The following is a 12,025-nucleotide window of genomic DNA, read 5'->3' on the forward strand; positions in this document are numbered from 1 at the left end:
TGAGCTAATCCGTTGTCCTTAGGGAAGAATCTCGTAATTAATTCATATTGATTAACATGCACACACACGAACGCACGCACGCACGCACACACGCACACATGCACACACGCACAAACAAATAATTTCTGAAGAAAATTTACTTTATAGTTACATTAAACCAGATTCATATTTTTCTCAGACCTCTTGTTAATACATTTTGAGTTTAAGTAAAAGTTACTGTTTGGTAGAATTGCTGAATATTAACAGGAAGATTTAAATTTCTTGCACCAAATGGATTTGAATTGTGTGTGTGTGTGTGTGTGTGTAGGTCAATTGTTCCTGGTGGCAAAGTCTCTCAACATCATTACTGATGATCACAGATTGTAATCAGTAGAGACTTAGCTGGTACAAACAACCAGACACACACACACACACACACACACACACACACACACATACATACATACATACATTCGCAGTCCTGATTTAACAGCAAAACTAATCTGTGTTTATATAACGTGTGGAGTTGCTGTACGCTTCTTCAATCACATGTCTGAGGTACAAAATGTAAGATTCCCCAGAATTAAATGCTTAACTCAACAGACAGACGGATCATTAAGCAAAAGTTTAAAGTATGGAAACAAATTGATATCTACTGTCTCTTCCTCTGCCATACATAACTGGCTGTCAGAGCACCACAAGTTGATAGTTGAGTTAAAAAATATTGTATTCCTTTTATCCTTATTGGATTTAATACAGTCTAATCAAATGTAAAATAAGTATAATACAGATTTGATCAAATTTGGTGGCAATATGTATATCTACATGCTGTGGTTGTGGGGCAGCTGTAGCTCAGGAGGTAAGGCGGGTTGTCCAGTAACCAATAGGTTAACTGGTTTGATTCCCTGATCCCTCAAGTATCCTTGAGCAAACTTCTATAATATAAACCACATGGATAATGATGAGCAGTTTGGCACCTTGTATGGCTGCCTCTGCCGTCAGTGTGTGAATGGGAGCATTTGAGAAGTCAGTAGACTGGAAAAGTTCTATTGAAGTCCATATATTTCTGGTTTGCTGGAGATTTTTAAAGGGTGTTTTAGGGTGTAGGGTGTTTGCCTCTGTATTAATAAATTAATGTGTACAAAGGACTGATAAAGTAAATCAAAAAATATACTTGTTGTATATCTGTATATTGCAATAGGATATGGTTGTAACAGTATTCCTCTGCACACCTGGACATTGCTCACAGCACATCAGTGTGCAACAGCACACTGTTTTGGAACCACTGGTTCATACTGTAAAAACTACAGTGTATTTTGAAGAATAGCCATAATCAAAATGCTTAATGTGCACATCCAGTCAAAGAAAAAGGCCTACCTACACAAAATATGCATCAAGCCTAATTGCAGTTAGAGTCAAAATTATAATTGTGGTTACAATATCAAGAATTTCCCTGGGATTAGTGTGTGCTAGGATTAGAGTAAGGATGCCCCCATCCGGCCATCCCGCCCTGTTAGAATTTAACCCATCAATGACTGGCTGTATTGATTGTGGCCAGTATAATCCGTGTTTATCTGCGTACTGTCCCTTTAACTCAGGGCCAGGGGCAGTTCATGGGGCCGCTGTTCTCAAACACAGCTGTGCGCATGCGCTGCGAGCATAGCAACACTCAGGGGCAGCGGAGAAGACGAAGGACCGTTTTATGCGCATTTTGGGGACGAAAAGAGGTGAGCTCAACTGATAAAGTTCATTATTTATACAACCGGAGATAAGTAACAACCTGCGACATTTGGCTGAGCTTCTTCTGTCCTCGTTCGTGTCTGGTTAATTGAATCATGTGTCGCTCGTTAAATCGCATCCGTCGCTGTAACGTTAGGCGCACTGATCCCACAAATCATCCCCGCTTGTCAATACAGAGTCGCTAACAAGCACCGCTCCCAACGGACGAGAGGAGAGCTTTAGTATTCGTGGTGAAGCCTAGCTAACACCGCTGTAGCCCCCAGTCTCCATCCGGCCTCTGTTGGGATTTGTATAACGGGGCGGCGGCGCATTGTTTTGGGATGTTTCCGCTGCCGATAATCTATTTCGGGTAGCAACGAGCAGGACTCCCGTAACACCTCCATGTGTAACAGTGGCCAGCAGCCGCCATTGGTCACTGTCACTTCGGTCAAGGATGTCTTCACAACAACGCCCTTTAACGCATGGCTGTTGAACCCACTGTCCATCCATTGAGTCATGATATTGAATGCTTATTTTCCCCCAGCAACATTTTTGACAAGGAGGCGTGATGTTTCATATTACTGTACCACTGGTTTCTTTTCTCAAATCGAGTTTTTTTTTGGTTTTTTTTTTACTAAAAGGAATTTCCCCTCAAGCGAGAAATGTTGGCTAATTTCAGATGATCTGCTCTGTATTAGATGGTCACATGTCCATGTAAATATGTCACCACCTCCCTTTTCAGTCCGTCATAAGTTGAAGCATAGTGTTGCTGTGTGGAGTTAGAGGGATCATTTCAATGACTGTTTATCCAAAGGAAGAAACAAAGGAATATGTGTAGTTTTTAAAGGGAGTCTTAGTTAATTATTGCCTGGGTTGTATATCATGTGTCAGCAGGTTTAAAGCTGTATGTTGATGTGTGTGTTTGGTTTTTCTACAGATAAAGCACCACAAACAGACTCGCAGGAATCATGGGGACTGGTAAGTTTGCTTATACTTTTGAGGCCACAGGCACAGAAACTCATCACTTCACGAATTTCCATCAGAAACTGTATTTTCCACTGTGTTGATTTTCATTAGTGTTTGCTTCGTCCTTGGAATGGGACTATACCGGTTTCTTCTCTTGCGTTAAGCACGCAATTCCCATTCTTTCCCTTGTTTTTCAGCATTTTGACCCTTTTCATTTTCTTTGTTTTGAAATCTTGTGCTGATCACGTCCCTGAATACATGAGTCACACGGGGACGCCATAACTTGTTAATTTGGAAGCACATCAGACATTCCCAGGGCATGTTGTGGCAACTTGTGTGCAGCCTCTGTTTGAGAGTTTATGTTCTGATCCTGGATGTGTGAAACAGAGGAGCGCTCTGTCTTCTCTAAGTTCATTCCTCCAGTTTTTCTTATGTGGCCCAGGGATGGCTGCCTAAATCAAAGGAGCTTTTGTTTTTATGCAGAAATGTGGGCACTGGGCAGCGCTCAGCTCTGCCCCACAGCCTTTGTTTCAGTCCCCACCTCTCTCCCTCTCGCTTTTTTTTTTGGCATCTCTATCCTCTTTTCCTCCTCCATCTGCCTCAATCGTGTCTCTATCAATACTCTCTCTTTGCTTGTATTTCTCTGGCATTGCTTCCTCCACCATGCTGTTCCGCTTACTGACTCACCCTTACTTTCCTCCTTTTCACTCTTCTTCTTTTGTCTCCAATGTCTTTACTCATGCACGTTTTTTAAACACCTCTCAATCTAACATACTCTCTGTTCTCTGCCCTTGTGTTTGTCCCCCACGCCCCCAAAATCCTCCTCCTGTTGCCTGTCTGTCAGTGTTCCTGCCGGCGGATGCAGCCCACTCGGTGCTGCGTCGACTGCGGAGGGCCAACTCCTTGCTGGAGGAGTTGAAGCAAGGTAACATTCAGCGGGAGTGCCGGGAGGAGGCCTGCACCTACGAGGAGGCACGCGAGGCTTTCGAGAACGATGAGAAGACGGTGAGGAGATGAGTCATTTCAGAACTGCAGTTTTTCCTTTATTCAAGGCTAAATTCACACAGGAGTGGGGAAGTAGAGCACACGAAAAACTCTTTACGTATGGCTACATGTGGCCAACCACACTAACCACATGAAGGGATAGTTATTTTCTTAAGTATTAGGTTGTTGAATTTACTCACCAGTTGTAATGTCTATACAGAAATATCAGGTCCAGCAGTCCTGTGTTCAGAGATTTACTAGCCAGATGTCTGCTGCTTATTGTCACAATTATTCTTTGACCTGTAGCTGGCTCACTGGGTATGTCTAGACACATGACACTCAGCTGGAGTTAAAATCCACAGATCAATGTTACTACTACTGAGTAGCTCGAACCAGCTGCACTATGTAAAAGCATCCAACATATCCCTACGTGCTATTTCGTAGGATTTGTGTGTCCAGTAATGAAATTCTACGCTGAGAGTGGTCACTTGTGGAATGTGGGTGTTTTTTCAGGAAGTGATGATTATCAGCAGGAAGAACAGCCTAGTGTATGCCACAGAAGGAGGCCGTATTTGTAAAACTATTGTGATAGGCCAGAGAGCAAAGTCGCGCAGATGGACGTGAACAATCATGTGGTCGCCTTTTGTTCGGGTGTTATTGTCCGCTGCCTTTGTGTTGAACTAATCCAGATAAAAGTATTCATACAGTGGAGACCATGATGTGTCCTGTGACCCTGCGTTTTGGGAACATTTTGTTGCCACCACGTTGACACTATGTAGCGTGCATGAATGTAGCAGAGTCTTATCATGATGTAAATTGGCATCTGTCTTCTGATTGGCTGCAGAAACGATTCTGGGACGAATATGTGCGGGAGAGCAGTCCATCTGGAGGGTTGGAGACGGTGGTAGGAGGAGTCCACTCTCTCTACTTGATCGTGCCATTGCTGCTGGTCGTGCTCATCATTGCGGTCGTCGGCATAACTGTGTGGCGCTGCCATTCCCGAAAGCGCTCGCAGCGCAGCCCCAGCATGGGACACTCACATCATGACCACGTCCTGTCAGTGGTCTCTATGGACCATTGGGGGAGGGATTACCACCACGGTGACCAATCAGAACTCAGTGTCCACAGCAGCCCAGCCTATCCAGGCTCAGAGCTCACATCAGGAAGAGGAAGCGCTGGAGACCCTCCACCGTCTTATGAGGAGGCTGTGGGCCATGCAGATGTCCAAATAGAGACGGAGCCTCCTCCGCAGTATGAGGATATAGTCAACACCAGCTCTATCAGTGCCAACGGTGGCCATGGGAAGTAAACCTGTCTCTCACTACCAATCCAACAAAACCCCTAACTTTCACTAAGACCATTTTATCATTTAGCAGTGCCACTGTTGTGGTATCACCAGCCTCTCCCCTTCAACACACAGAAACACTATTAACTGTCTGGTCAGTGGACTAATGCAATCTTTGCCAGAGCCAGCGCTGTTAAATTTTGCACTAACCTTTCATCAATGAGGTGAAGTGGTAGCAGGAAGGAGCAAATGATATTGCAATACCAAAACCAACCTACACCTCTGGTGATTCTCCTGGAGTTGCATCTATGCTGTCACACTGTAGCAAATCATTTAAGTCAGCAGGCATAGCAAATGATGCATGTAGCTTAAAGAAAAGAAGGGTTCTGACTGCCATAATGAAGGACAACCATTCTTAAAGTGTATATTGAGTTTGACCGATGCTTTATTGAAAGGGTAATGCCAAATTTGATAAGTTTTTGATATTGGATGTTTTGCATCTATTTTTAATATGTATTTTATTTTACATATGTGTTGGCAAAAATAAGTATTTACTGTTGCCACTATTGCAAAAAAGTTTGATTTTTAAGATTCAGAAATGACAAGACCACCAAATTTTGACCACCAGAGGGCAGAAATTTTAACAAGCTAATCACATCAAAAGGGAGTCCCAAACATTTAGTAAATGATTAGGCTACAGAAATAAAACAATTACTCAACAGAGCTGCAGAGTTCTGCTGTGCTGTTGATTCACAGTGGGTTCAGCACGACATGCCACATTACAATCCCCAATTGGATTCGTTGTTGATATCAAAATGACCACTTAATGCAGGTTTAAAAAGTGAAGTTGCCAAATGAATTCATCGGTCCTCCCTGAGTCTACACTTATGAATGTTTAGATTTAATGTGTTGAAATTTTACAGGGAAATGTGTTTTGTGTACATGCGTCGTGTGCATATATTCTGGTAATGCATGCAGCTTGGTCTGTACACCTGAGGTTGGATCTAGCTAAGCACTGTTTGTTGATGCTCAGTGCTCCGCTGGCCCAGGTCCACCTCTGGGCCGTTGACAGTTGCTCAGAGCCCGCTTTAACTGTGAAAATCCTTCCCTTACCTTTCCCCTGGAGCAAATTTAACCGTGTTGGATATGACTACAGAGTCGTCTGCTGTGCCGCTTTCACTAAAAGTACACTGTCAGATGATTCCTCAAATAGGTTTGCAGCTACGCCATAAATGTCAGTTGTGGAGTGACTTGCACAGGAATGTGGGACAGAAAGCAATAGAAATAGAAACTTTGGGTAAAGTTATTAGAGGGGAGAGATTCTGAATTTAACGTCACAATGGACAGATTTCTCGTTTAGCATGTGTTATGTACCTGTATTTAAATATGTAGAGTCCGTATGTGTGAAAGTAAGTTACAGTGAGATTGTTTTTTACTGCATAGGAATGTGGTGAATGCATTGATTCTAGTGTAACTATTATACAGTAATTCGTGAATTAATGAAGGCACTTTGTGTTAAAGCTCAAAATGAGCTGTTTGATGGAAATTAGGACTGGTCTGGTTTAACGTGTTTGGCGTCACTCTCAGCCATCACAATGCCACTGTAATCCTCTGGAGATAGAAGTGCTCATACTCTCTATATGCAATGTTGCTGCATACACTAAAAACCAAATATATCTGTCTAATGTTCACAGATCCTGCGAAAGGTCACATTTTCTGTCTACACCTCACAGACTCTGAGCACTGACTATTATTACTCTACTTTTTTGTGAGTTGACCTGTGAACCTCAGCACTTGCTATGACCTTCAACTGAGTTGTGCTGGTGGGGGTAGCCATTTTGGTTAGGTCAGGTGTTTATTCTCACTTGCAAAGCCCTTTTTTTACAATGCCTTATCCAGCAGAATGTTATATAACATTAAATGCAAGGGAACTTGTTATAAATCCTTTATGTGCAGAAGCTTGAATTAATTTGTAATAAAACATTAAAAATGCACCGTGTGTTTCCATAGTTTAATTCAATACCTTGTGGAAGTGATAAGGAGAGGACAATTTTTTTATTTTGAGTTTTTAAACTTGAATTTTTATTGTTCTCGTCTAACCTGCTGGACTCACCCAATGTTTCATCATTTTACAAATGCGTGATACATTGCTGAGCTTTGGGCTGTCTCTTCAAAAGTAAAGTATAAGGTGAATTACTGGTGAATGTGCAAAATGATGCATTGATGCATGAGAACTGGAAAATGAAGCCGTTAAAATGGGGTCTTGGATTTGAGTATCAATTAAAGTGCAGAAACAAACAGTAAACGTGATTCAGGGTGAAAAAAGGACCCAGGGTAGAACAAACAATTTATTGTAATTATCTATAAACTGTTTTCACATGGCCTTTCATTTTACAAACCTTTCATAAATCAGCCACCTGGTCTGTAATTCACATTTATCCTCTCTGTGGACTCTCATCCAGAATCCCAGTATAACTCCTGTTGTGCTGACAAACCAGTAAAGCGACTCATTAACCACAAATGAATCAGGAGGGGTCAGTCATTCTTATTATTTAGCGTCAATTGAGAGCAGATGCACTGAATCATCAGAAAGCAGATGTATTAACATTTGATACCAGTGGTGGCACACGCATACATGTAGTGGCTCAGTTTGTCCTGATTTTTCCTCTCAGTGCTTTGTTTAAGAAGAGTAGAGGAGAGCAGAACTCTGACAGCTTCAAGTAGAGCAAGCCACATTTAGCCCAGACATGGAAACAAAAAAAACACTGCAAGTGTTTGACACGTCTTAAAAAAGGAGCACAGGATCAGTGTGAGATGACGTAAAAGCTGGCACAATGGCCACAAGTGAAGTTACATTATTCGGTCACTCTTTGGTTTGCCAGGCAGTAAACAATGGCAAAAAGCTCAAGTTTAAAAAACAATGTCTCATTATGAGTAATAATGCAATCAGAGAGTGATTCAGTGCTAGGAAGGCAGGTTTGACAAAAGCAAACAAAGCAAACAGGAAAGCGAGAAAAGTACCAACAGCGATTAAAAAAAACTCTTCAGACAAGTGCAGTTTCTTATTATTTTGGTAGTGATGGTGTTAAATGCTGCTGATCTGTGCGAACACTTCTGTCCATACTGACATGTAAACCTGCCAAGGAGGTCACACCCACTCCTTGGGGTTTCGTAACACATCCAGCATCTTGGCCTCCCGTGTACCTTTGGCAGGCTCGTGCATGTACTCCCACCTGAGGAGGAAGTTTGAGTTTGTTACTGAGCAACAGGAAATGCTCATTACTGTCATACAAGAGCAGGGATACCACTGCTCTGAACTAGTGTTATGTTACCTGGCAGTGAGGGGGAGGGACATGAGAATACTCTCAATTCTGGAGCCAGGTGTGGCCAGGCCGAACTTCACACCCCTGTCATACACCAGGTTGAACTCCACATATCTACAGGTCAAACACACACAATTTACTGCAGACTGATAGCGACGATTTAAATCAATAATAAACTTCACTGAAATCATTCTTGAGATAAAAATCTTTTCCAGAACACGCCATCACAATCCACACACTTACCTATAAAACAGATAATCTGCACTTTTGGCTGCAAAACCACACAACTTCATTTAATAAAATGAAGTAAAAGATAACCAAAGTTTATTGATGAGACTGAGCAGGGTTCATTCACTCCAGGCCAGTCTCTTTCTCCTCCTTTATCTGCCCCATCAAGTTTCTATCCCACCCTTACACTTATTCCCCTTTATAAACTCCCTCTCCTCTGTGTTGTAGTCTCTCACTGAATGCTGGGGCAGAGCTCTCTGCCAGGATTGACTTTTTTGCACATATCATCAATTGGTGTTACGGTTTTTATGTATTTTACTTTTTACAAAATTAAGGAAACAAAATGTTGACTGTGATGGATTACCAGAGATAAGCAAGTTTAATGGCTGTCTGAGTTTATCAATAGCAGATTAAGTTATCAATAGGTATCCCCACACTTCCCTTTAGCCCTGTACTGGCTAAATCTATTTTCATGCTGGTATAGGTGATAAAAATGCACTAGCTTGTTTGTATTTCTTTAAACCAATCACAATCGTCTTTGTACAAATCGTCAACAATCAATGATTCTTCAGTGCATATTGAACCCACCTTCCTCGTCGTACTTGCTGCCAGGCCTTCTCCTCATCAGTAAAGGACTCGTTGAGGTGTTTGTATACGATGGGCAGGTAACAGGGCACCACAGTGCGGGCGCAGCTCTTGACAAAGCTGAATGCCTCCTCCTGAGTCGGGGAGTCCAGGTCATCAAAGAAGATCCCTCCTATACCACGAGTCTCTCCTCTGTGCCGGATATAGAAGTACCTGTCACACCTAGAAATGAGAAGAAATGTTTAATAAAATCAAACAGTTTCAATGTCAGGCTATAGATTTAATTGTGGAAACGGCCGAGAGGTCAACCTGCACAGGTTTCTTAGCCATTTCATTAAAACGAATTACTATACAATATACAGCAGATTTGAATATAACAATAAATGTCAAATTATTTAACCACAATACAAAAGAGTTGAAGTTACGACAAAATTATTTAAAATTAAGTCTTGGGAAAATATTTACAGTGACTGTTTAAAAAGGAACTTAAATTAGAGTTGTCTAGAGATGTTAAAAAAAAAAGCTGAACTAGGGGATAGTTAGCTTAGCTCAGTGTAAACACTGGAAGCAGCCGGACACATCTAGCCTGCCTGCTAGCAGGTGGTATCAATGTTCTTGTTTAACTCCTGGAAAGAAAACTAATTTATCTACCCCAAATGCCTAACCTTTCCTTTAAAACTGAACTTTAAATTCACAAAAAAACAACTAAATACTAACTAATTTAGCTGAGGGACAAGCAACATCAGATAAGCCACACCCACCCCTTTCACATCCCCAGTGGTCATTTACTGGCTCAACGGTTTTTCGGCAACTGCAGATTTTAGGAAGAGACTTCCTCTTATCATCATCTGACAGAGAGGATACACCCGTTGTAATCCACACACACACTGATACGCAGAAATCAAGCTTACAGATGCTTACGTGCTGAGGCACACACACACACACACACACACACACACACACACACACACACACACACGTCTTCAGTCAAAAGCCGTACCATTTCTTAAAGTCGGGGTAGTACTTCGAGTGGTGCTTGTCACAGGCCACCTTCAGGGTGTTGTGGAAGTGGAAGGCATCTTCTTTATTAATGTAAACTGGAGTCAGGTCTGTGCCTCCACCAAACCACCACTGCTTAGAGCCTGAAACACAAACACAAGAGACAAGGAAGAAGGGGACAACGGTCATCATTCATTCATGTACTCAATAGTGTCACTGATACCAAGACACAGCGGCTGACGTCCCACACTCACCATCTTCCTCTTCGATCTCGAAGTATCTGTAGTTGAAGTGCACTGTGGGGATGTGGGGGTTCTTGGGGTGGATGACGGAGCTCACACCCATGGCCCAGAATGGCAGCTTACCTGGGAGAAAAAGCATGGCACTTCACCGTTACACACGACCCAGAATGAAGGTGACTACCAAGGTCTAAGCCTGCACGCAAATATCAAGTTAAAAGGATGTACCATCTTTCCCTTTAAGGACTTTCCCTCTGCTCCTCATCTGCTTGGCGGCCTCCTCCGTCAGGTATCCAGACACCACTGACACATTGACCCCTGCCTTCTCAAACACCTTCCCATCTTGCATCACACAGCTGATTCCTCCACCACCTGACACACACAAACACACACGCATGGTCGATAAGGAAATAATCCAAAAGAGGTTGGTGGTGCTGTATTCTGACTTTGAGAATCTCATAGACGATACTCAGGATAAACATGGGTCTGTTCTGCTCCACTCTGAGCTCTTGTGTGATACCAGGTGAGCATCCCCTCACCTTCCTTCCTCTTCCACTGGTCCACCTTGAACGTCCCACCGTCCACCTCCTGCAGGGCTTTGCAGAACTCGGCCTGCGTCTCCATGATCAACATCTCCATCCTCGTCCTCATCTCCCCTTTCGTCTGCTGCAGCAGAGCGATGTCGGTCACCGGAGGAGACATGAAACCCCGACATCTCTCCAAGATATCCCCCTCTGGCTCCTTCTCCTCGGGGTCTCGTAAAACCTTCGTTGCCATCTCTGCACGCTGGAAGTGGTTAGCGTTGGCTAAAAACCCAGCTACCGCCGCTGCCGCTGTCACCGCGGCGGCTCCACCGAGCGCCAAGGCTCCCCTCCTGGTTCGCCCGGCTCTCCCTGCGGTCCCATGAGACATGAACCGTACACTGGAGCCTCTGGAAAGCCATCTCGTTCCCGGAAGCAAAGTCAGTGACGAGCTGTGAGTGTAGGATAGCGGCAAGTGCGACTCCCCTGCACTAGCAAGCCCCTTTAAATGTGAAGTCAAGCAACGTCTCGCGGTAGTCCGGGCCGTTTTGTTCACAGAGCAGAAGACGATGGTGGCCATTTGAAGGAGAAACACCCGCTCTTTCCTCGGTGCGTGGCGCTGGCGGCCGTTTGTAGTTAAGACGCACTCTAAATATTATCAGAAGTTGTGCCTACGTGCTGTCAGTCGTGCTTCAGGAAGTTGAACCGTCAAGGGGCGTGTAGTTCCTTGGTTGTGACAGAGGCACTATGGGAAATGTCGGCATTCATCGCTTAGGGCGCCAGGCTCTCCGGGTACGGAAACTTCAACCCCCAGAATGCAGTGCGCCTAAAAACAAACGTTGGGTTCATTGACTTCTCATGTGCCTATTTTAGATTCCGCGTTGGCAACTTATTCAAGAGTTTCTGTTTGTCATGATCAACTATACAGACAGAGCGTGAACAATAATCTGACCAACACGTCGACATAGTATTTATATATTGTTTACGGAAAAAACAAATTTTTTCTACTTTATTTTAAGCCATTTTTGTTTGTCACCATTGTTTTTTCTTTCCAAGAACAAAACCTAATTTCTTCTGTATGTGTAATTTTGTCCCCTCATTTTTATTCAACAATTATGTTTCAAGTTTTTTATGATTGTTTTCCATTTGTTTTGGCAACATCTGTTTCCCATGCCAATAAAGCTATTGAAGTTGAAA

General features: G+C 43.1%; 2 protein-coding genes across 2 annotated transcripts; one reads left to right on the forward strand and one right to left on the reverse strand.

Annotated features, from left to right (window-relative positions):
- Window positions 1-1,588: 1,588 nt before the first annotated feature.
- On the forward strand, window positions 1,589-6,927 carry prrg1 (proline rich Gla (G-carboxyglutamic acid) 1). The gene is made up of 4 exons (XM_030433320.1): window positions 1,589-1,706; window positions 2,636-2,676; window positions 3,509-3,669; window positions 4,493-6,927. Exons 2-4 carry the CDS (start codon window positions 2,667-2,669, stop codon window positions 4,955-4,957), a joined length of 636 nt encoding a protein of 211 aa, XP_030289180.1. The 5' UTR covers window positions 1,589-1,706; window positions 2,636-2,666; the 3' UTR covers window positions 4,958-6,927.
- A 336-nt stretch (window positions 6,928-7,263) lies between these two features.
- Window positions 7,264-11,554, reverse strand: cpox (coproporphyrinogen oxidase). The gene is made up of 7 exons (XM_030433318.1): window positions 10,847-11,554; window positions 10,536-10,679; window positions 10,323-10,433; window positions 10,070-10,211; window positions 9,073-9,291; window positions 8,266-8,370; window positions 7,264-8,166 (listed from the first exon to the last, which is right to left on the reverse strand). The coding sequence occupies exons 1-7, from the start codon at window positions 11,406-11,408 to the stop codon at window positions 8,082-8,084; spliced, it is 1,368 nt and encodes a 455-aa protein (XP_030289178.1). The 5' UTR covers window positions 11,409-11,554; the 3' UTR covers window positions 7,264-8,081.
- Window positions 11,555-12,025: the final 471 nt, after the last annotated feature.

This window comes from Sparus aurata, chromosome 11, assembly GCF_900880675.1.
Source record: "Sparus aurata chromosome 11, fSpaAur1.1, whole genome shotgun sequence".
NCBI lineage: Eukaryota > Metazoa > Chordata > Actinopteri > Spariformes > Sparidae > Sparus > Sparus aurata.

Coding starts and splice junctions, on each gene's coding strand:
- prrg1 (XM_030433320.1), top strand. Junction 3,670..4,492: donor TCGAGAACGATGAGAAGACG/GTGAGGAGATGA, acceptor GATTGGCTGCAG/AAACGATTCTGGGACGAATA.
- cpox (XM_030433318.1), bottom strand. CDS start 11,408: ATGGCCACCATCGTCTTCTGCTCTGTGAACAAAACGGCCCGGACTACC. Junction 10,680..10,846: donor CCAGTGGAAGAGGAAGGAAG/GTGAGGGGATGC, acceptor TGTGTGTGTCAG/GTGGTGGAGGAATCAGCTGT. Junction 8,371..9,072: donor CAGCAAGTACGACGAGGAAG/GTGGGTTCAATA, acceptor TTTGACCTGTAG/ATATGTGGAGTTCAACCTGG.